The sequence below is a fragment of the Schistocerca gregaria genome, chromosome X, assembly GCF_023897955.1.
Source record: "Schistocerca gregaria isolate iqSchGreg1 chromosome X, iqSchGreg1.2, whole genome shotgun sequence".
NCBI lineage: Eukaryota > Metazoa > Arthropoda > Insecta > Orthoptera > Acrididae > Schistocerca > Schistocerca gregaria.
In genome coordinates this window covers 396,196,370-396,222,155 of record NC_064931.1, presented here as the reverse complement: position 1 = coordinate 396,222,155, position 25,786 = coordinate 396,196,370, and the positions used below count along the sequence as shown (strand labels likewise).

The 25,786-nt window shown below is 40.3% G+C and overlaps 1 protein-coding gene across 1 annotated transcript in view; it reads right to left on the bottom strand.

The window, feature by feature from the left end:
* Positions 1-19,709: 19,709 nt before the first annotated feature.
* LOC126298087 (inverted formin-2-like) overlaps positions 19,710-25,786 on the bottom strand; it is a 150,953-nt gene continuing 144,876 nt past the window's right edge. The window contains exon 4 of the mRNA XM_049989404.1: positions 19,710-19,965. Within this exon, the coding sequence (XP_049845361.1) occupies positions 19,710-19,965 (256 nt within the window). The remainder of the gene's footprint in view (positions 19,966-25,786) is intronic.

Genomic DNA, 25,786 nt, shown 5'->3' with positions numbered 1-25,786 from the left:
TTTAATGCGGAGTATATATACGTCAGTTGTCCATAAGTTCATGGTCTTTTGGTTGCGGTGAAAGAACGCTTCCCTTACGTAAAGAAAAGTGGTCTTCCTAAAGATCTTGATAGATAGCTGAGCCATTCTAACGATGGCCGTTGGAATAAGTAGCTGACAATTTTACAATGTCTTTGTGCGAAAAGCTCTCTGAGGAGGGAGAAATAGCCCGAAATGAAGGAACTGATATCATGCTGATGAAAGAACTCTTCACGATATATATGCTATTCCTACTGTAAATCTTATACGCAGTAGTTTATATTACAGCTTTTAAAACATAAGGGTTTTTGTAGCGCTTCAAAGCGGCGTCCAAGTAATTAGAACTGGAGAAATCGCCTTCACTGCACCTTCTGTTGACATGGACAATGACAATTTAGACGCATTTGAGTCAGGCGCCCCAGCACAGAGAAGCTTCTGAAATCGGACATTTACATAAACACCTCAAATTATACTTAGATGAAAAATATTGGTCCAGAAATACTGCGAGGTAGCAACTTTTCTCTGACCACCATTTGTCATTTAAAATGATATTTGAAGATAAGAGATCGTAAAGTCATGAAAAGGATACAATAGTTTTCCTTCCTCACACTTCTCCAATCCCACAATACACTCTAACGACATTTCCTTTAGTGCATCTCTACCCGTCTTTTCTCTTTGTTCACGCTCCTGCATTTTCCTCCACAACTGGTAACACATGAATCCTTGGGATTCCATGTTGTCCTAATTGAAAGATTTTATTTTTCCATATATGCAGTGCAATATGAATTTTGCACTCCTCAGGTAAAAAGAAGAGAGGAATAATGAAGCTGGACATGTATTTCACAGCTCTATCACATCAAAGAACATATCTTGTTAAAGCACATGCATTCTGCTACTCCAGCCACTGGATTTCTCGTTGTGCAATTTGAAGATGGGCGTGAGACATTCGGGTAGCCTACACTCTATTTTATTCAACATTTACACCGAACAAGCAGTAAAGCATACAAGGATAAATTTGTAAACAGTATTGAATATTAGGGATGAGCAATCAACATTTTGAATTTTCCCGGTGACACTACAATTCTGTCAGAGACAGAAAAGAACATTTGAGTGGAATAGACAGTGCCCTGGAAAGGGATTATAAAATAACCCTCAATGGAACTAAATGAAAGGTAATGGAACGTATTCGAATTAAACCTAGCACTACCAATAACGTGTACTACAAAAGGGGGCGTAATATATGACCAACACAAAGGTACACGCATTTCGTCACTTTTCCTTGTCTTTTACGCTGTAAGTAGGCTGTTTAGGTTTTCTTATTGGTAACGCCGCTTAGCGCTCGGTATGAAAAATCACTGGCTGTGCTGTGCGCAGTCTGTGTTTAGTTTGCATTGTTGTCTGCCATTGTAGTGTCGGGCAGCGGCAGCTGGATGCTAACAGCGCGTAGCGTTGCGCAGTTGGAGGTGAGCCGCCAGCAGTGGTAGAAAGGTTTACACCACATTTCATTTGTAAAACCATTTATTGAAAGATAATCTGCTTTTTAACTTTGTGTTTGCCATAAAGCTGTTCACATCACGTCACTAGTATACTTTGTCACACTAAGAATTTGTTAACATGCAACAATGTTTTGAAGTTAACTATCCAGTCTAGAACTTAGAAAACTTATTTAGACAGTATTTACGAGTGCATTGTTATAGTGAACAGACGTCACAGTGTTATTGTGTGTGTACATTCTTCCTTGTTAGTTGCACGATTACGTAACGACTATAAGGCTTACATACTTAGAACATTTACCAGTACTGCTAATGAGATTTTAATGCAACATTTTGGTTTACTTGAAAACATATTCTTTATTTGAAGTTCATTCGGTGAGATTAAAGATGACTCAGCATTTGGTTTCTCTAATAGCTACACGATTATATCACGACGCTACTAATATGTGACACTATTTACATTGTTGCTTTTGCGGTGTATCTGTTTTATATCTGCACAGTTTTTCTGTATTATTCTGGAAAGTAAAACATGTTTTAGTAGCAACTTTTGTGGTATAGCTACAATGAGACAGCCTTTATCGTAGCACAACAATACGTTAGATTATAGTACTTTCTTGATCATGGTAAGGTACGTAATAACTACGATATCTATACGGAAAGCATTTCACCTTCGTTTATGATGAGGTAAGTACATTGACTTCAGTAGAACTTTGCTTACAGAGGACGATAACTACGACAGTTCCACAGAATTATCTTACAGCAAATCGCACATTTAGCAACACAGGGCACGCATTTGAGTGATTAATTTCGTACTTAAACCATTTATTTATTAATATTGTTGAACTAAAAAGAAAGTTTTTTGTGATTCATTTCATTCCATTGCTGTAATCTGTAACACCTGAGGGTATAACTACTATCCTCAGGGGGCTACACGCCTACTTTGTGTACCATGTGTTTGGCAAGCACAAGGAGCCCTAGCTAATATGGTATTTGCTTATACAACTTTACACATCGGTACCACATTTCTCTAACACATAAATTACACAGCTATCTGATCATTTAACTGAGAGAAACAAACATTTATTATACTACATCAGTGACAGATGTTTACGTAATTACACAGTTGGATAACTTCACACTTACGAAATTGTATTTTGTCTGTACTTTGTGAACTGTTAATATTTTTTCAGAACCATTGTGATACTATGAGAGCTATGAATGATGTATTTGGTATGGGATCACGATTTTTAAAGTACGTTTGAGGCAGATGACACTTTTCACATGAGCAGAGAATTTTATTTTAGGTTTTGAAATTATTGAAGGAAGCTACGGAGATTTTGAGAATTTGACTGAGGTGTTATGATATTATTACGACGACGATGTGAATTATGCTGCTGAGGTATGTTTAAGCTGATGCTATGTGAGTTATTTGGTTATGCTACATATCTGTTACGATGAAATATTGAAAAAGTGTCGACGAATATGTATATGTGCAATAGGGTAAGGAATAATGAGTAGTGGTTAGGGACTCTGGTTTGTGAAAAAGGATGTTGGAAACCAAGAATCGTACTTGAAATGTGTGTAAATGCGTAATGTATTACAATGCTGTTGAAAATTTTTTGGACACTATTATATTTAAATGATTTTATTTCTACAGATTTGTAACGCAAATTCTTGACCTGTGAATTATTTTTATATGAGACTGCCACCGTAGCGGAAACTGGTGTCGTAAATATTTCGATAAGACAGTTAAGTGACCACCTGCACGTAATAAGTCGTAGGCACCCAGCTGCGCGACAACCACCTGACAAAAGAAAGCCAGTGTGTGCCTGTCAGAGACACAGGTGAAAAAAAAAGCCATTATCCTCGGTATTGACATTCCTTTGTAGAAAGCATCCTAAATACCGCACCCTCAAACTTGAAAACATGATTACACTGTAGAGTTCTTAATTTATGATATTTACTGAAATGAAATGATGAGAAACATTTTATATCTATTGTCTTTCTAGCTGAGAGATTGTTCATTTTGTTTAATATTCAGTTTCTATCTGCATTGCAGCATTGGTTAAAATAAAATTTAATAGATGTACTAATATCACTATTTTCTGTCTACAGACCCAGTAAAGAATCATTTTATGATTTACTTTCTTGGAAAAGAGAGCACAAATAGACATTTCCCTTCATGGGAATTGCAAAAATAATTTTTTTACGATTCGGTAACTTATCTGCTAGCGTATGTTCTCATGATGCATCACTCTAGTGTTAAGATGTGACATAGGTATTAAACATTTTTACTGTAATATTTTTTCTGCTTCAGCTTTGTCATGTTTATATATAAATTATTACATTTATTGCTGCTCGCTATGCTTACTTGCATTTTTTTGTCATTGCTGTTTGTATTAATTGTTTTGTGCTGCTGCTGCTGCTGCCTTCTCCCTTAGTTAAGCATCTGAGCTCAGTAGATTTAGGTTAGCTTAAGAGGGGGTAGACTATATAAGAAACTAACTATGATGAATTGGAAGAAAAGCATTGAGAAGCTTTAAGAAAATGGTTTGGCCAAAAAAGTAGTGTACAGTGGAGAAAAACTATTTTTGAAAGAGGATGTGAACAGAATACAGAAAGCAGGTTTAGATAGGACTTTTTGGGAATAATGATAAACTAAGGGAGATCTCTAGGCAAAATACTGCAGTAAAACAAACCCTGTCCTTTCCTTTCGTATTATCCCTCTATTTGTTTATGTACCCTTGTGAATTTGTCTTTTTCCTGTCTTTATGTGTTTAGCTAATAAGATTTATGTTGTAGAATTTTTCAAATACTATGTTATTTTCTTTGTAAATATGTTCAGACATTATTTATTGTGTTTTGTTTTAATGCTCATGTGTGAAGTTGATGTTTCAAAAGTTATTCTGAACTTGATGTATGTACTTATGTCGTAATTTTTGTAACACTGATGTATTTGCTATTTCGATTCTTTTGTAAAGCCTGTTCTACTCCTAATGTTATCTGTATTGTTATGTTCTTTAATGATGTATTTTGTACCTTTGTTATTGTATTCTTATGTTATAAAATTGTAATTGACACCAGTTCATCAAATTAAGTAACTTGTAAATTACATTTCACTGCACACGTTTCTGTTGGTCATAGTATATGGACAATATGTGAGAAGTAGGGACTGATAGTGTTTGCACGTGTGTTAATAATTCAGTAAGGGACTGGATAACAGCATTGCTGGTTGTAAGGACATTTCAAAAACAATTTTTGTGAGTGCACATGTGGTGGTTATGGACTTGCTATATTATCCGCAAGACTCTTCAATGGTGATTGTGCACCTGCACAGTCAAACAGATGGCTGCTGGCCATCTCTACAAGGACTACAGTGGGTCTACACCTTTGATGACCCACCAATACAATTATTTCTACAAGGACTGCAATGGGTCTGCACCTCTGGTGGCCCACCAATACCGTAATCTCTACCAGGACTACACTGGGCCCATTCTGTGACGACCTACCTACCAATATTCTTCAAAACTTGGACTGACTCTGCTGTGGGTTTGCACTGTTGTGCCCCATTACCTGTCTGCATGTAAGAGTCAGCACTGTCTTTCTGTTGGAAGGACAACACTACTTCTTCAAGACTGCATGGAAATCCTCTAATTCCGTGTGCATTTTCTTTTACTACTCAGACTTTGAGAAAAACACTGCAATTTTACTTTGATGAAGGATGAGGACTGTCTTTATGGACTGTGAGAAAATTTTAAATTTTGACCAACATTGTATCGATAAGTGTGTGTGCGTTTCATTCCTTTGTCATAGTAATTATGAAAAATTTTATCAAATCATTATTGGCCACTGCCCAAAACAATTTGTAAAAATTTTTTGTGGGGAGCATGGGGTCTATGTAAGTAGGCTATTTAGGTTTTATTATTGGTAACGCCGCTTAGCGCTCGGTATGAAAAATCACTGGCTGTGCTGTGCGCAGTCTGTGTTTAGTTTGCATTGTTGTCTGCCATTGTAGTGTCGGACAGCGGCAGCTGGATGCTAACAGCGCGTAGCGTTGCGCAGTTGGAGGTGAGCCGCCAGCAGTGGTAGACTTGGGGAGAGAGATGGCGGAGTTTTGAAATTTGTAAGAATTGGTGTAACGAACTGATATATATATGATGACTATTAAGGTAAATACATTATTTGTTCTGTATTAAAATCTTTCATTTGCTAACTATGCCTATCAGTAATTAGTGCCTTCAGTAGTTTGAATCTTTTATTTAGCTGGCAGTAGTGGCGCTCGCTGTATTGCAGTAGCTTGAGTACCGAAGATTTTTGTGAGGTAAGTGATTTGTGAAACGTATAGGTTAATGTTAATCAGGACCACTCTTTCGTAGGGATTTTTGGAAGTCAGATTGCGTTGCGCTAAAAACTATTGTGTGTCAGTTTAAGCACAGTCGTGTATATAATTGTTGTAAGGGGACGTTTCAACGCACAACATACTTTTTAAAGATATATTTATGTGTAAGAAGGGTCCTAAACCTGAAAATATGAATTTGACACCTGTTCTGCAAATTCACATCCACTGACAAAACGTAAATTATTCCATTAAGTTTTACTGAAAAATTTAAAGCATTTATGGTGTCTGGTAGAAGAAATCATTAAAGAACGAAAATTTTAATTTCAAAAATTAAAATATAGTGTACATTACTAGATTAAAGTATTCTGAAAAGGTAGGCATAAAGTACCGCTTCCCTCTCCCTTGGTATTGTGAGGGTTAAATCAGAAAGTGTTCAGGGCAACTGATTACGAAATGAGGCACTAAAACTGCTATTGGAAAGCAAAGTAACTGATGATAGCCGAAGTAGAGAGAACATAAAATGAAGACAGACTATAGCAAGAAAAGTATTAATGAAAAAAAGGGATTTGCTAACATCGAATATAAATTTAAGTCTTAGGAAGTATTTCTTGAAGGTATTTGAATAGTTTCCAAGATGCTGCTCCAGTCGGATGTAACAATGAATGTGCGCAATGGTTAATACTGAACGCGAAAATAAAGTTTTGGCCCAGTCTGACTACCCCCTGAAGCAGGCCTTAGAATCTATTATTTCCTCCTCCTTGCCCTTGACATATAAATTACAACATAAATATAAATGAATGATATAGAGAACTAGCACCTACTAAACTAGAAATGTTGTTTCTGCTTATACATTAATTGAAAATTAAAACCCCTTTGTATATTATAAATGTTGTATGTCAATATGCAATGAACATAAAGAAATACAAAGGAATTTCCTTACTAATATTATTTATAAACTGCCTAAATCTGCCACTTTTTATGACTACGCAATCTAAAATTAATAACGCGAGATGACTGATGTGATGTACGTCCCAATCACTAGAAGACACTACTTTCAAAGATGATCTACAGTGGTGTGCAACCTCAGAGGAAACGAAACATACGTGATCACAGCTGTTCAGCTTTATAGCCCTAATAAGCCAAAGCAATTACTTATATCACCGAATGTCCTGCGTCCCGTTCGTCGGAGTAATGGTACTCGTGCACGTCTGGAACGATGGAAGAACTCCAGTCACAAAATAAAAAATGTCATTAAACACTCGGACGGCAGAAGGCTGTCCTCTGACCAGTATAATCTATTACTATCTTCTCCTCTCTGTATTCTACAGAGAAACGTGAACTCCCAGCCGCACGGACGGAATTCAGATAACGTTTCAACGCCAGTATAGACAGGAGAAGTGCTCTCAATCACTGAACGCTGGGTACTCAACGACGATTCCCTACCCAGAGGCGAAGTCCAGAATCGAATAAGTTAACAAGACCTTCGGTCACCTAAAGGAACTTCCTAGTGCCTTGTGCGCCTTTATAATGCACATTAAGCTTTAGTTTTTTTGCCTACATTTGTCCTATCGTGATAAACGAAGGCTGTGACAGCATTTCACTGGTGACAGCTTCCACGAGCTTGAACATTATCTCCCCGGCTTCCGCAGCGAGTCATCGAAAGTCAGTTTCGTCATGATGCTTGATGAGGAAGTCTTGCTCTGGGAGTGCTCAGCAATTTTCGTCTGCACCACGCATTAACCTGGAAGTGTTGTCACTTTAATCCATCTCCTGACCCACTGGCATATGCCTTGTGGGCCCGATCATAAACGTTGCAAACACATTTCCTCTTCCTTCTCCTCCCACATTATGAGGAGGCAGGGCCGCCAAAGATTATGCGAATCTGCGTCAATCGGAAATACTAAAACCGTCCGTACAATTTCTGTACCCACAACACCTGCAATACAATCAGCCTAATTGATAGCTTACTGTGTCACCTCCGAAGTATCTACAGCAAAATTACTGTCGGCAGTTACACTGTCTTACACTCTGCAAGACAAAAAAAATCATCGGAACATGCACTTCCCTCCACATCTGGTCCAGGCTGCAGGAATCTGCAATCTCTCCGCCAGGGTATAACTCACTAATTATGAAAACAACAAAGGGGGAGAACAAAAAAGGACGACCACAAGGACACTTAATCGAATTCTATCATAACACTTACTGTAACTAAACTTCCCCGCTTGAGCGGCTACTCATGACAACTACTTTACACTCTTAAACGCAGTGAGCCACATTATTCTCTCAAAATGAAATACATTGCCCATTCAAAACGTCGAAAACTACCACAAAACTCCGACTTTTCGACAAAACGTATCTTCCCCTCCTAAGACGCTACGCATGGTTAATACCTTATACACTTCCAGACAAACAACCACCCTCATATTTACACATCCTCAGAATACATTCTGAGTCTACTTGACACATGTCACACGTAAAAACAGAACTGAAAAGCTGCTAAAAGGTGCAATGATCGACGTGATACTCCCGCTGGAAAAAATAGAACTGTAACTGCACACACCCACTGCACGATGATGCTGTGTATCGACGAAACAGCTACCCTGAGGTAGTCGAGTGTCATCGTCTCCAGGGAGGGTGGCTGGTAAGGTTCCCTTGTCACTGACATTTAGAGGTGCCACTTCTCACATCAAAATGTGGGGTTCCAAGATGGATGACCTCTATATGTGGACGTCTGAGTTGAGGTGGTGTATTGTTGTCGGAATGATTATCCATGGTTGCTCATAAAAACTTCAGTGTTGGTCTTATATTTTACTGAAGAACATACTAGAACATTCTGTGGTCCAACGTCCTCCATAGTGCTGAAGACAGAGAGTGTTAAGGTACTTATGCAACAGGTGGCCATGGTCTCAAACGACTGCCTCTTATCGCTGAAGGCTAGTTGCACCTGGTAGTTGGCCCACAGGCTGGAAGATGCTAACCTAACAACACTGATCTTAAAATCTGCAGCTGGGCCCACATTTACTGGAGGCCAAATCCCACGGTGGCTGCTTCTAGCGTCATGTCGCGTCGTTGAGCGGCAACACCTCTAATCTTAAATAGTAGCTACCAGACTGAGACACCTTTGACTTATAATGGTAATTTATATTGGCACAGAGCGTTCTTGGTTTGCAAATCACTGCTTGTACCCATGCAGACCATAAGAAGTCTGTTGATTGGATGTGTAGTAACTGGCATATCAACGCCTTTCTGCTGAGTCGTTATAATGGTGGTGCCAGCCCTTTTCCTTTAGCACAATGTGAGAATCTGCCAGTTGTATTGCTGCATCTGACGTAATGGTGTTTGCTCGGCTCTGAGCTGGCCCAATCCATAGATATTTTGCAACAGCCATGAGAACATCAAAATTTTACTAAGTAGCACCAAGAAATAGTGGTGACACTGCTAATGGAATAACTGATAAGAAGATATGAAGTCGAATTGAAGAAAACAAGTAATTTATGGCACAACTTCGTTTCATAGAGCATATCTTGAGGCAATAAGGACTTCTCAGTTTCGTAATGGAGAGAAGTGTGTATATATGGGTGTTGTGGAGGGTTGGTGTTAGAATTGTAGAGGGAGGCAAAGTCTTGAATACAGTTAGCAGGTTCAAACTGATGCACATTGCAGTAACTGTGCAGTGCTGAAGAGACTTGCACAGAATAGACTAGCTTGGGCAGCAGCATCAGACCAGTCTTCAGACTGAAGACCACAACAACAGCATTGAGGAAGGGGGTGGGACGGAGAGGTAGGCTTGTGGTCGAAAACTTTGCAAGTTCTTAACTGGAAGACCTAATGAGTAAGGTTGATCTCGTGTGATCAACGCACTCGGCTGTTGACATCCCAAAAAGACTTTTCTATATCGCTCTAAATTAATGGCGTTGCCCATTCTCGTACGAGTAAAACTATTTATCTCTCACTGTTGGCCGATGCAACCAACTGATGTAGCGATTCTTGTATATTTTGTTATTGTATACAGATGTGTCTGTGGTATGACGTTAAACTGAAAACATAGAGTATAAGTGGTCCCTATCCGACCATAGGAACATCCTCTCTACAAGGTGGATGAGCGAGTGGAAGTTGTGCGCTGTATCTGTTACCTTGCCTGCTTGCGAAGGTAGAAGGAAAATAGAGAATGTAAAGAAAATAGTCGTGATCACCTACCACTTACCAGCAAGTAGTTAGCTCAGTAATGTCAACTGAAATTAACTGAGCAGTGCTTGTTGATTTCTGTTGTTAATTCCTATTACCCGAGGTTGGTGTTCGAGAGAAACGCGAAGTTACAGATTTGGCTCCAACGTAATTTTCATAAGGCAAGTGCATAACGCGATCGTTCAATCGAATTATGGTGTGAACTTAATTGAGTATCGTACTTCGTTTCTGAAATACTGTAGTTTCTTTGGTGCACAGTAATAGATCTGATAATCTGCTAATTAGTATTTGGATCACACCAATCGCGGACGGGCTCCATGTCAGCAGTTTTGCATTTCTTTCAGGGATAGCTGCATACAAAGCTGATAAAGACATTAATACAAAAAGATAAGTTTAAGTTGTTAGATTAAAACGTCAGAAAGGTATTAAATTAAATATACTTAAATACGAGGGGCGTTTGAAAAGTCTGTGCAGAGTCTGAGGTATGTCACCTATCGAGGTCATGTTTATTTATTAGCATCTTTGGAAAGAACGCACACCAAGTTTCACTCATATTGGTCTATTTCTTTGTGTCTGGCATTCCTGTGAATCAAGGAAGTCGAGTAACTGTCGAAAAATGGCCGAAAAAGTATTTCGTGTGGTGATTTAACATTACTTTATGAAAGGCCAAACGCGATTGCTCACGCTTGACGAAAAAAGGAATTGTGCGAAGTGTTTTGGGATTCTCAAGGAACAATACTCATCGACTATCTGGAAAAGGGTAAAACTCTGTGAATATTATTCATCGTAATTGGACCGTCCTTTTCGATCACGACACTGCACCAGCAGACACCTCAGCAGTTGTGGTCGCGAAATTAATGAAAATAGGATTCCATCTCGTGTCACATCCTCTACCCCCAATATTCTCCTCACCTGGCTCCCTCGGGCTACTATATGTTCCCGAATTTGAAGAAATGGCTGGTGGGACACATTTTTTATTCAAACGAGGAGGTGATTGTAGCAACTATTAGCTATGTTGCAGACTTGGACAATTCCTATTAGTCTGTAGGCATCAAGAAATTACAACAAAGTTGAACGAAGTGTATAAGTCTAAAAGGAGACTATGTTGAAAAATAAAAAAGGTTTACCCCAAACATGTAAGCAGTTTTTATTTTACAAGGACTTTTCAAACGCCCCTTGTATATTCATGGTTCTTAACAGCCAACAGGATAGATGTATACATAGCGAAAGCTGAAGAACAAAGGACGATACGAAACAGGAAGGCATCTCCCAGCCGATCGTAGAAAAAATGTGAAGGCTTCTGCGTTCTTCATTATCGGCCCGTATTATGTGTACTTATTAAAATTTGTGCGCTTTCTGGTACAAACATATTTCATAAACATAAAGAAACGAAAATTTTCTTGGTGTCTTACATTTTCCTACGATATATTTGACTATGATACTGGCTGTTGCATGAATAGTCATTCAAGTTGTGTACAACAAGGTTAAGACAGTTCTGGGACGTGTCTGCCGGTGGGAATTGATGCAGCCTATGCTGGAGTGACGTCGCAGTTGGCTGGTATGATGCCAATCCGACGGAGACAACCGGCTGAGAGCGAGATCTGGTTGTGCACTTTGCAGCAGAGGTGGGCATCGAGGTGCGGGGCCCATCCAGGACCGTAGCCATAACAGCGGTGCGAGCCTTGCCTAGCGCTGCCGGTTTAGCCGGGACAGCCCCATGGACGTCCGACGGGCCGCACGGTGCTGAGCCGTGTGGCCGCACTGGGCTACAGCAGTCTCGCGCAGAGCGAGTCCCTGACGTCACACCAAGGGCCGAGTAGTGTTGTTGCGAAACAACTTGTATGCCACAGGCTCAACAGACTCAGCCCACGGGCCACGGCCTCACTGCTCCGCACTGAGCGAGTCTGTGACGTCACTGCACTAGTGCCTTGCGCAAGCGCTGGCGTGGTGCGGCCTACGAGCTGTTGGTAAGACTGACCGCAGTTGTGAGCTACGGGCTGCGAGCGGTATGCAGAGCAGAGTTTAGTTCTAATGGTCAAATTTGTGTGAAATCTTATCGGACTTAACTGCTAAGGTCATTCGACTCTAAGCTTACACACTACTTAACTTAAATTATCCCAAGGACAAACACACACACCTCCAGGGTTTTCACTCGCAGACGATGGCCCTGCAGCTCCGAATAGGTACGTTGGCGTGCACGACAGTGCAGAAAGTGCTAAAAGCCTACGACATATAATTATGCCTGCGGTAATTGCTCATCTAACAAAAGGTGAATACAGACATGTGGACATCCTGTGCGAGAAGAAATAATTATCTGACATGTACTGTCTCCTGTTTTATTGACTGGACTCTCAAATCTCGCGTTTTGTTTACAACTCAGTTTCCAGACGAACAAAAAACGGGTAGTAACATACGAAGAGAATTGTCTCTTGGTGTCCACCACTCTACTTTGAACGACATATGCCCACGACTGATCAAGGTTCAAACATAGCAGTTACACAGCGTGATTAGTCAGGACTGAATTGTTCCTGTCTTATGCTAAATACATGGCTACGAAATAATTTTTATGTGGAGTATAAATGCGTCAATTGTCCATAAGTTCATGGTGTTTTGATTGCGGCGAAAGAACGCGTGACTTAAGTAAAAAAAGTGGTATTCTTAATGCTGTTGATAGACCACTGAGCCAGTCTATTGATACTCGCTGCAATAAGCAACTGGCAATGGTAGAATCTCTTTGTGCGAGAAGCTCTCTGAGAAGAGAGTTGTTGTTGTCTTCAGTCCTGAGACTGGTTTGATGCAGCTCACCATGCTACTCTATCCTGTGGAAGGTTCTTCATCTCCCAGAACCTACTGCAACCTACATCCTTCTGAATCTGCTTAGTGTATTCATCTCTTGGTCTCAATCTACGATTTTTACCCTCCACGCTGCCCTCCAATCCTAAATGTGTGATCCTCTGATGCCTCAGAACATGTCCTACCAACCGGTCCCTCCTTCTAGTCAAGTTGATCCACAAGCTGTTCTTCTCCCCAATTCTATTCAATATCTCCTCATAAGTTATGTGATCAAACCATCTAATCTTCAGCATTATCCTGTAGCGCCACATTTCGAAAGCTTCTATTCTCTTCCTGTCCAAACTATTTATCGTCCACGTTTCATTTCTATACATGGCTACACTCCATACCAATACTTTGAGAAACGACTTCCTGACACTTAAATCAATATTCGATGTTAACAAATTTCTCTTCTTCAGAAACGCTTTCCTCGCCATTGCCAGTCTACATTTTATATCCTCTCTACTTCGACAATCATCAGTTATTTTGCTCCCCAAATAGCAAAACTCTTTTACTACTTTAAGTGTGTCATTTGCTAATCTAATTCCTTCAGCATTACCCGACTTAATTCGTCTACATTCCATTATCCTAGTTTTGTTTTGTTGATTTTCATCTTATATCCTCCTTTAAAGACACTGTTCATTTCGTTAAACTAATCTTCCAAGTCCTTTGTTGTCTCTGCCAGAATTACAATGTCCGGCGAAGGTCAAAGTTTTCTTCTCCATGGATTTTAATACCTACTCAGAATTTTTCTTTTGTTTCTTTTACTGCTAGCTCAATATGCAGATTGCATAACATCGGGGATAGGCTACAACCCTGTCGCACTCCCTTCCCAACCACTGCTTCCCTTTCATGCCCCTCGACACTTATGACTGCCATCTAGTCTCTGTACAAATTGTAAATAGCCTTTCGCTCCCTGTATTTTACCCTTGCCATCTATAGAATTTGAAAGAGAGTATTCCAGTCAACATTATCAAAAGCTTGTCAACATTGTCAGAGAAGAGAGAAATAGACCAAAATGAAGGAACTGACAATATGTTGATGAAAGAAATTTTAACCTTATGTATGCTATTCTGTCTTCCCCCGAGAACCATGGACCTTGCCGTTGGTGGGGTGGCTAGCGTGCCTCAGCGATACATATAGCCGTACCATAGGTGCTACCAGAACTGAGGGATATCTGTTGAGAGGCCAGACAAACGTGTGGTTCCTGAAGAGGGGCAGCAGCCTTCTTAGTAGTTGCAGGGGCAACTGTCTGGATGACTGACTGATCTGGCCTCGTAACATTAACCAAAATGGCCTTGCTGTTCTGGTACTGCGAACGGCTGAAAGCAAGGGGAAACTATAGCTGTAATTTTTCCCTAGGACATGAAGCTTTGCTGTATGGTTAAATGATGTTGGCTTCCTCTTGGGTAAAGTATTCCAGAGGTAAAATAGTCCCCCTTTTGGATCTCCGGGCGAGGACTATTGATGAGGACGTCGTTATCAGGAGAAAGGAAACTGGCGTTCTACCGATGGGAGGGTGGAATGTCAGATCCCGAAATTGGGCAGGTAGGTTAGAAAATTTAAAAAGGGAAATGGATAGGTTAAAGTTAGATATAATGGGAATCAGTGAAGCTCGGTGACAGGAGGAACAAGACTTCTGGTCAGGTGAAGACAGGGTTATAAATACAAAATCAAATAGAGGTAATGCAGGATTGGGTTTAATAATGAATAAAAAAATAGTTGTACGGGTAAGCTACTACAAACATCATAGTGAACTCATTATTGTGGCCAAGATAGATACGAAACCCACACCTACTACATTAGTACAAGTTTATATGCCAACTAGCTCTGCAGATGACGAATAAATTGATGAAATGTATGATGAGATATAATAAATTATTCAGGTAGTGAAGGGAGACGAAAATTTAATAGCCATGAGTGACTGGAATTCATCAGTAGGAAAAGAGAGAAGGAAACATAGTGGGTGAATATGGATTGGGGCTAAGAAATGAAAGAGGAAGCCGTCTGGTAGAATTTTACGTAGAGCATAACTTAATCATAGCTAATACTTGATTTAAGAATCATAAAAAAAGGTTGTATACATGGAAGAACCATGGAGATACTAAACGGTATCAGATACATTATATAATGGTAAGACAGAGATTTAGCAACCATGTCTGAAATTGTAAGACATTTCCAGGAGCAGATGTGGACCACAATCTATTGGTTATGAACTTTAGATTTAAACTGAAGAAACCTGCAAAAAGGTGGGAATTTAAGGAGATGGGACCTGGATAAACTGAAAGAACCAGAGATTGTACAGAGCATAAGAGAACAATTGACAGGAATGGGGGAAAGAAATGCAGTAGAAGAAAAATGTGTAGCCTTAAGGGATGAAATAGTGAAGGCAGCAGAGGATCAAATAGGTAAAAAGATGAGGGCTAGTAGAAACCCTTGGGTAACAGAAGAAATATTGACTTCAATTAATGAAAGGAGAAAATATAAAAATGCGGTATATGAAGCAGGCAAAAAGGAATACAAACGTCTCAAAAAAGAGATCGATAAGAAATGCAAAATGGCTAAGCAGGGATGGCTAGAGGACAAATGTAAGGATGTAGAGGCTTATCTCACCAGGGGTAAGATAGATACTGCCTACACGAAAATGAAAGAGACCTTTGGAGAAAGGAGAAGCACTTGCATGAATATCAAGAGCTTTGATGGAAACCCAGTTCTAAGCAAAGAAGGGAAATCAGAATGGTGGAAGGAGTATATAGAAGGTCTATACAAGGGCGATGTACTTGAGGACAATATGGAAGAGGATCTAGATAAAGATGAAATGGAGATATGATATTGCGTGAAGAGTTTGACAGAGCACTGAAATACCTGATCGAAACAAGGCTCCCGGAGTAGACAACATTCCATTAGAACTATTGACAACCTTGGGAGAGCCAGTCCTGACAAAAGTCTACCATCTGGTGAGCAAGATGTATGAGACAGGCGAAATATCCTAAGACTTCAAGAAGAAAATAATAATCCCAATCGCAAAGAAAGCAGGTGTTGAAAGATGTGAAAATTACCGAACTATCAGTTTAATAAGTCACAGCTGCAAAATACTAACAGGAATTTTTTACAGACGAATGGAAAAACTGATAGACGCCGACCTCGGGGAAGATCAGTTTGTATTCAGTAGAGATGTTGGAACACGTGAGGCAATACTGACCCTACGACGTATTTTAGAAGCAAGATTAAGGAAAGGTAAACCTATGTTTCTAGCATTTGTTGACTTAGAGAAAGCTTTTGACATTGTTGATTGGAATACTCTCTTTCAAATTCTAATGGTGGCAGGGATAAAATACGGAGAGCAAAGGGCTATTTACAATTTGTACAGAAACCAGATGGCAGTCATAAGAGTCGAGGGATATGAAAGGCAAGCAGTGTTTGGGAAGGGAGTGAGACAGGTTTTTAGCTTCTCCCCGATGATATTCAGTCTGTTAATTGAGCAAGCAATAAAGGAAACAAAAGAAAACTTGTTAGTAGGTAATAAAATCCATAGAGAAGAAAAAAAACTGAGGTTCGCCGATGACATTGTAATTCTGTCAGAGAGAGCAAAGGACTTGGAAGAGCACTTGAACGGAATGGACAGTGTCTTGAAAAGAGGATATCAGATGAAAATCAACTAAAGCAAAACGAGGTTAATGGAATGTAGTCGAATTAAGTCGGGTGATGCTGAAGGAATTAGATTAGCAAATGACACACTTAAACTAGTAAAGGAGTTTTGCTATTTGGGGAGCAAAATAACTGATGATTGTCGAAGTAGAGAGGATATAAAATGTAGACTGGCAATGGCGAGGAAAGCGTTTCTGAAGAATAGAAATTTGTTAACATCGAGTATTGATTTATGTGTCAGGAAGTAGTTTCTCAAAGTATTGGTATGGAGTGTAGCCACGTATGGAAGTGAAACCTGGACGATAAATAGCTTAGACAAGAAGAGAATAGAAGCTTTCGAAATGTGCTGCTACAGAAGAATGCTGAAGATTAGATGTGTTGATCTCATAGCTAATGAGGAGGTATTAAATAGAATTGGGGAGAAAAGGAGCTTGTGGCACAACTTTACTAGAAGAAGGGATCTGTTGGTAGGACATGTTCTGCGACATTGAGGGATCACCAATTTAGTACTGGAGGGCAGCGTGGAGGGTAAAAATCGTAGACGGAGACAAAGAGATGAATACACTAAACAGATTCAGATGGATTTAGGTTGCAGTAGGTACTGGGAGATGAAGAAGCTTGCACACGATAGAGTAGCATGGAGAGCTGCATCAAACCAGTCTCAGGACTGAAGACCACAACAACAACATGCTATTCTATTACTGTAATTCTTTTACGCAAACGTTTATTTTAAAGCTTAAAAACGTAAGGGTTTTTGTAGCTGTTCAAAGCGGCGTCCAATGTATTAGAGCTGTAGAATGTACCTCCACTGCACCTTCTGTTGACATGGATGATGACAATGATAAAGCATCTGATTCAGTCGCCCCAAGAAAGAGAAGCTTCAGAACTCGGACTTTTACATAAACGCGTAAAATTATACTTAGATGTAAAGCTATTTGTCCAGAGATGCTGTGAGGTAGCAACCATCCTCTGGCGACCATTCGTCATTTAAAAATGATATCTGAAGATAAGAGGCGTAGAGTCATGAAAAGGATACAACAGTTATCCTTCCTCATACTTCATCACCAATCCCAGAATACACTGTAACGACATTCCCCTTTACTACATCTCCAACCATCTTTTCTCTTCGTTTTCGCCAGTCGGTTCTAACGGAACTGGCCTACCTTTCGATGTAGAAATAGTTATCTCAACGCACTCTGCTGTACTGAAAGTTACAAAAATAACACTGAATGTTCTGAAATAGAAGAGATTCTCATTCCTACATGTTCCTCCACAACTGTTAACATATGAATCCTTGGGACTCCTTGTTGTCCTGAATTAAAGATTGAATTTTTGCTGTACATGCATTGAAATATGAATTTTGCTGTTCTCCAGTATAAAGAAGAGAGGAGTAATGAGACTGGATATGTATTCCAGAGCCCCACCACATCAAAAAACAAATCTTGTTGAAGTACATAAATTCTGCTACTCCAGCTGCTGAATTTCTTGTTGTGCAATGGGAAGATGGGAGTGAGACATTCGATTAGCCTACACTCGATGTTACTCAACATCTACACTGAACAAGGAGTAAAGTATACAAGGATAAATTTTTAAACAGAATTAAATATCAAGGAGAAGCAATAAACATTTTTAAGTTTACCAGTGACACTGCACTTCTGTCAGAGACAGCAAAGAACTTGGAATAACAGTTGAATGGAATAGCCTGGAAAGTGATTATAAGATAACCCTCAATGGAACTAAATGAAAGGCAATGGAATGTATTCGAATTAAACCTAGCAGTACCAATGGATATTCCATAACGTGTGTAGTGGGGCATCCTATGTACGACGACACAGTGCATTGGTGCCAAATTTATTCAAAATGTCGGCAATAACGTCATCCAAGATATCGGCATGTAGACTTGGTAACAATGTATGACGTCATCAAAGATGGAGGCTTTTGGAGGGAAAATAGGCCAATTGTTTTACGTCCACTAACCCAATCTCCAAAAAAAAACGGCGGGAAGTGTGAATTTTGGCGTGAAAACAGACGAATTGTGCTGTGTTCACTAACCTAAGCCTCTAGAGGAAAAAAATGGCAGGAAGTTTCAATTCCAACAGGTTAATGCGTGCAGAACTGTACTTGTCTTTATTATTATTCATTATTATTGATTATCATTTATTAACATTCATTATCATTTATTATTATTATAATAGACAAATTGGGCTATGTCCACTAACCTAAGCCCACAGAAAGAATAGGCCCCAAATTCAAATTCCAAGAGGATAATGCATGCAATACTGTACTTTTCTTCATTATTATTCATTTTTATTGATTATCATTGACTAGCATTTATCATTATTCATTATCATTTATTATGCTTTGCAAATCACTGCTTGTTACCATGTTGACCATAACAGGTCTGTTGATTGGATGTGTAATAACTGGCCTACAAACGCCTTCCTGCAGCGTCGTCGTTTTGACAGTGCCAGCCCCTTTCCTGGAGTACAACGTGGAAATCTGCCAGTGGCATTGCTGCATCTGACGTAATGTTGTTTGGTGGCTCTGAGCTGGCCCACTAACAAAGTCTTTTGCAACAGCCATGGCAAAATAGCTTTTGTATCCCACCTGGAAGGCAGTGCGTGGGCCTGTTCTTGTAAACTGAAAGATTCCCGGAATGAAGGAAGAGAATAGGAACAGGAAAAGGTAAAAATCACTCCGTACTGCTCTTAGTAATGGTTTTACTATATCACAATATTAACTTAATGCATAATTTTGCACTGTGAGGCCTTATACCCATCGTAAGTAGTACATAATCTCTATAGCAAGCGAAGTCTCCCCGTCATCTGCTCTTGATCAAGACGAGCAGAAGCTTTCACGGAGATCGTAGAGCTTCACAGGGCGCTGTCATCGGTGTCTGTTGTAGCACCAACTTAGGAACTTTTACCAACGCCGTGGCATCGTAGCTATCGATACCACATCCCTCCCCTCTGAAATGATGCACTGTCATTGAGTAGGGGTTCCGGCGACAGGTGGAGCACCCAGGGAGGCGCAGCTGCGGGAGTAGACAGCAGAATTGAGAAGTCATGCTGCCCACACACGACCCCGAATAGCTCGCGAGGGGGCTAGGAAAACGCCCCGTGGAAAACATTCTCAGGCCGCGCACCGCCACTGCATATGCTCGGATGAGGAGGCGGAGCAGCCATCACCATGGGCTATGGCCACAGCGGCGTGACAGCAGCCTCAGCGTCCATAAGTACCGGTTGTGTGGAGGAACATGTCGGCGGCGGCGACGGCGACTGGAGATGATGCTGTGGTGGTGGCAGAAGGCGCCCACCCCATGCAGGTGACCGGACCGGTAGCAGAGAATTCGACGACGGCAGGCGCGCCCACGGCGGGGCGTGACCGGCGGAGGGGCTGGCGGTGGAGAAATGGGCTGAGGCGGTGGAACCCATCAAGCCTCCAATTCTGCTGCAAAACAACCAGCGGCAGAAAACAGAGGACGGCACAAATGGATCTGGTTCCGAAGTCACTTTCAGAGCCAGCGGGACAAGAAATAACAAATAAGGCGCGGCCAAGCTGGCGAAGTATGTGTCCCTGCTCCCAGCACTGCTTGCCGGAGAAAACGCAACAGAAAACTAAATCATGCGGCGCCAAGGCAGAACGACGCGAAGCAGCGGGAACACAGGGCTACAGGTGCAATAGTTGCAGGATCCACCGTTGGGCGAGCCATGTAGCAATTCCGCTGGGGAACGGATGCCGGACGGCTGTGAGCAGTATGTAGCAAGGGAAGTCCAAAGCATGTGCTCGCGAGGGTGCGTGGCGCGCAACTTGCTCATCTGCGACTTAAACATACGTACAAAGCCTTCAGCCCCGCCGTTCACCTGGCAGTGGAATAGGGCTGAGGTCGGATGGTGAAAGCCATAAGCAGCACAGAACTATTCAATCTCCGAGGACATGAATTGGGGCCTTTGTCGGAGACAATAACTTCAGGAAAGCCCTCAATGAAGAAAATAGACGTCCAAGACTGAATATTACTGGCAGATATAGTAGAAGACATAGGTACAACAAAAGGAAAGTATCTGTACGCATCAATGACTATTAACCAGAGGGTGTCCCAGAAAGGACTGGAAAAATCAATATGAACGCGCTGCCTAGACGCAGTAGGAGTCGGCCACACAAAGAAGCGCTGGTGGCGAGCAGATTGATGCTCCATGCAAGAGCGACAATTAGCAAGCAAATTGTCAATATGTTTATCAATGCCGACCCAAGTGCAGTGACGATGCGCTAATTGCTTCATCCGCACTATACCACAATGACCAGCAAGCGGAGAATTTCCGACTGCAACGAATGGGGTGCAACCACACAAGCCTGATCATTGTCAGTTCGTAACAAGATAACACCGTGGTGTACAAGAAGTTGTGACGTTGCGCAAAGTAACGTCGGACAAGCGGATCACGAATCTGCGTAGCAGATGGAGGCCATTGAGTACTAATATACTGAGAAAGAATCTGCGAAGAAGCATCGGCGGCTGTCGCGGAAGCAATGCGACGAAAATCCACCGGAAAACCATCAGCTCATTCCTCATCTTGTGAATCAATAAACATGCAGGACAATTCGGAAGAATGAGACACTTCGTCAGAACCGATAGGCAGAAGAGACTAAGCCCATGCTGGGCCGTGGGCCGAAACAAGATTTCGTATTTGTAGTTAGACAAAAACAGAGACCAACTTCGCAACTTTCGTGCAGTACGGGCCGGAACTGGCTTTGACGTGTGGAACAACGACATCCTAAGCATATGGTCGGTGAGCAAATAGAAATTGCGACCGTACAAGAAATTGTGAACTTTGTCACATCATATGCCGTACAATAGCTAAAGTTTCTTTTTCGATTTGAGAATAGTTTTTCTGGGCAGAATTGAGCAACTTAGACACAAAACCTGTAGGCAGATCGACAGACTTAACGCAGTGTGAGAGAACCGCTCCGATGCCGTGAGAAGGTGCATCGATAGCCAAAAAAACCGGTTTGTAGGGATCGAGAGGAATCAAACAGCGATCACTCAACAAAGCAGATTTGAGCTTGTCGAAAGCAGCCTCATATTCTGAACACCAAACAAAAGGAACGTTCTTACGCCGAAGGCGATGCAAAAGCGCTGCAATTTGCGCTGCATTTGGTATAAACCGAATACAATATGAAATTTTGCCCAACACAGACTGACGTTCATTCAGGTTCCACGGTGCCTCCAAGTCTCTAATTGCACTAAGATGTGAGGGCGAGGGTTGGATACACTGATTGTTAATCGTATGTCCCAAATACTGAATTGATTGATTGATTGATTTTGATTGATTTCTTTATTAATCCATGTAACAATTTACATTGTGTGGATTTTGTCAGCAAAATCATATACAATACAATATACCTACAATTTATACACATAAAATTAATATTTACACACATTTTAAAGTACTGTACTGTACAATTCTGGATTTCATATTATAATTATTTCCTCATGTATTACAATGCAGGCTATTTTAATTACGCTACATGTTTTAATTCAGATAGTCTCTTACTACGTAATAACTTTTATGTAATAAAAATTTTGTTTTGAACTGTCCAATTGTGTCAATATCTTTTATATTTTGAGGTTATTTATTATACAATTTAACGGCATTGTACAACAAGCTCTGCTGAGTTTTAACTTTATTTTTCCTATCTAGATGCAGATTGTATTGGTTTCTAGTTTCATAGCTGTGTACTAAAGAATTTTTAACATAGCAGTCAATATTTTTTTTACATACATAATACTTTGAAAAATGTATTCACAGGGGACAGTTTGGATTTCCAGCTTTTGGAACTGTTCAAGGCAGTGAGCCCTATTGCCACTCCTGGTTATTATACGAAATGCTCTTTTCTGTAATCTGAAAACTATTACAATATTTTTACTATTGACTCCCCAAAATACAATTCCATATGTAATAACAGAGTGGATATAAGAAAAATATACAGATCTGACACATGTAGTATCACACGCTGCAGTCAGAATTCTAAGAGCATCGCATGCTGTAGCGATTCTGTTAGTAAGTATTTTAATATGTTCTTCTCACTTTAACTGACTGTCAACATGCATACCAAGAAATTTTGTGTAGGTACCTATCGTTGCTCAAGTAATCTACAATAAATTACTGCTAGAAGGGGAGCAAGTTCTTTCACATAATCTTTATAGTATCTTATAGGTATTTCATCTGGTCCTGACACCTTTCTGCTACTAAGCAACTGTAGCTGCTTTTCAGTTCCGCGACCAGTTATCTCAGTATCTGTTATTTCGATGTGTGCATGACAACTGCAAGGAGGAACAGTGTTACAATCTTCTGTTGTGAAACAACTCTAGGAGACCAAATTCAGTATTTTGGTCTTCTCCCTGTTATTTTCTGTTTTGGTGCCAGTATGGTCACTGAGAGAATGAATACATGATTTTGACCCACTTACTGATTTTACATACAACCAAAATCTCTTATGGTTTATACTCAGGTCGGGTGATAACATCTTACTTTCAAAATCACTGAACACTTCTCTCATTACTCTCGTTAACCTCATTTTCACTTCATTCAGCTTTTGTTTGTCAGTTAGGTTTTTACTTCTCTTGAATCTGAGATGAAGTGCTCTTTGTTTATGTAGCACTTTTCTAACAATGGCTATTAAACCATGGTGAATCTTTCCCATCCCTTAAAACCTTACTAAGAACATACTTGTCTAGGGGATATTGAACGATGCCTTTGATTTTTTTCCATTTGTTCTCCACATCTTTGTCCTCATCACCGAATATTTGATGCGGACTGCTGAGGTATTCTGAAATTTGTATCCTGTCACCCTTGCTAAGAAGGTATATCGTCCTATCTTTCTTAACATTCCTTGTAGTGCCCATCATCATAGATGCTGCCACTGCCTTATGGTCACTGATACCTTCTTCTACACTGACTGATTCGATAAGATCAGGTCTGTTTGTTGCCAGGAGGTCTAAGATGTTATCCTCACGAGTTGGTTCTCTAACTATCTGCTCAAGGTAATTTTTGGACAAGACATCCAGAACAATGCCATATGAATCCCTGTCTCTGGCACCAGTTTTGATGGCATAACACTCCCAATCTATACCTGGTAAGTGGCAGTCACCCCCTATTACAATGGCATGATAAGGAAAATTATTATTGATATTCTGCATGTTCTGTCTGAAGCACTCTCCAACTACAGATTCTGACCCAAGTGGTCTGTAAAAGCATCTGATCACTATTTTTGACCCTTCTTTGATACTCAATTTCACCCAGATTAATTCACATTCAGAATCCATGATAACCTCACTGGATTTTGTTGAATTTTTTACTGCAATAAACATGCCGCCACCATTGGTGAGTAACGTATCTTTACAATAAATATTCCAATCTAAACTCAAGATTTCGTTGTCATTGATGTCTGATTTCAACCAGCTTCCTGTTCCCAATACTATCTGTGCCCATAGCTTGCACTGTTTGGAGCTCTCTTAGAGCCCTTGACCCTCTGCAGAAGGTGAAGAAGTCAAATAGCAAGATTTTATGGCACTGCATAGCAGTTTCACTATGTCAAGAAACCTTGAGAAAGGTGACCATAAAAAGGATACAATTAAGGTAAAATTTATCACAAATAGCATAAGGATTACATATCATTTGGTAGGTAACACTTCATTTTGGCTAAGTCCAGCTACAGAACTTTGCTGTTACACTCCAAGATACAACACCAGTCATAAGATGCCATTGAAATTAAAAGTACCATGAAATGCTGGCCTCCAAAGACTGAGAACAGAAGTCAGAAGAGCAAGAAGGTTTTACCAAAAAGGCCATAGTGAAGAAGAAAGAGCTAAGAGATGGGGAACTTCAGCAGAAACTTAAAAGTCCATTTGCAGCAGGAAAAAATGGAAATCTCAAATAAATTAGTGGAACAGAATTTACATCTCGACCTGTGGGATACACCATATAAAGTCATCTGTCAAACAATATCACCTCCATCAATGTTATCAATTTTAAAATGAGTAATCAGCAGCATGATAAAAACTGTTGCCCCTCAGCTTGACTAGTGATGGGCACTATCTTTCCACATGATACTGCAGAGGGCAAGTATGATGAACACAGAACTGTGGAACAAAAGTGAAGAAGAATATGTTGGAACCACAATAGCGCTAAAAAAAAAAAGAAGAAGACGAAAAAAAGAGAAAGAAAAAAGAAATCATCTGGACCTGTTGGCATCCCTTTGATGTTGTACATGATTGTTCCATTTCGCTAATGCTTATCTATTGTGTGGAAAAAGGCAGCAGTTGTTGTTACTGTTACATACGGCTGTATATAAGCATGAAGGTATTAACAGCTTCATACACAATTACTTTTAAAATAATAATAATAAAACATAAGTTACAGTAGAGTTAGAATATACAGTTTCTGGAGTCCCAGAAAAATTTTCATATTTACAGAATAACTTAGAAAAGTAAGTGTAATAGTGAAGCAAAGGTTGCAAAAAGTTAGAAATATAATTTATGGCAATTCAGTATAATGCACAGATATTGGCTTCCTTTCATCCATCTGCATCCAAAGCTGAGAATATTGATAGATGATTTGACTGCATAACTCCAGTTCTGTATTGTGGTGCTACAGAAGAATGCTGAAGATTAGATGGGTAGATCACAGAAGTAATGAGGAAGTATTGAATAGGATTGGGGAGAAGAGAAGTTTGTGGCACAACTTGACTAGAAGAAGGGATCGGTTGGTAGGACATGTGTTGAGGCATCAAGGGATCACAAATTTAGTATTGGTGGGCAGTGTGGAGCAGCATGAAGAAAATTGCAGTGTGGAGCAGCATGAAGAAAATTGCACTTGCTTCTGTTACACTTTGGTCCTGCCTGCAAAATTACAATAAGACACGCAAATTCTGCAAATGTTCGTCCGGGGTGCGACCTTATACCACTATATCATCCAGATAATTTGAGCAACCAAGGACAGAGGCACACAACTGCTGCAAATAAGACTTAAAAATAGCACGAGCCGAAGCACAACCGAACGGAAGGCGGCGAAACTTGAACAATCCAAGGTGGGTGTTGATCACAAAATAGCACTGGGACTGTTCTTCGAGTGGAATCTGAAAGAATGCGACGCACAAGTCAATCGTTGAAAAGAATTTTCCCGCACCAAGCTTGTCAAAAGTATCTTCAGGGCGCAGTAAGGGGAATGTAGCTACCACTGTCGGAGTTTTACTGTAGACTTAAAGTCAGCACAGA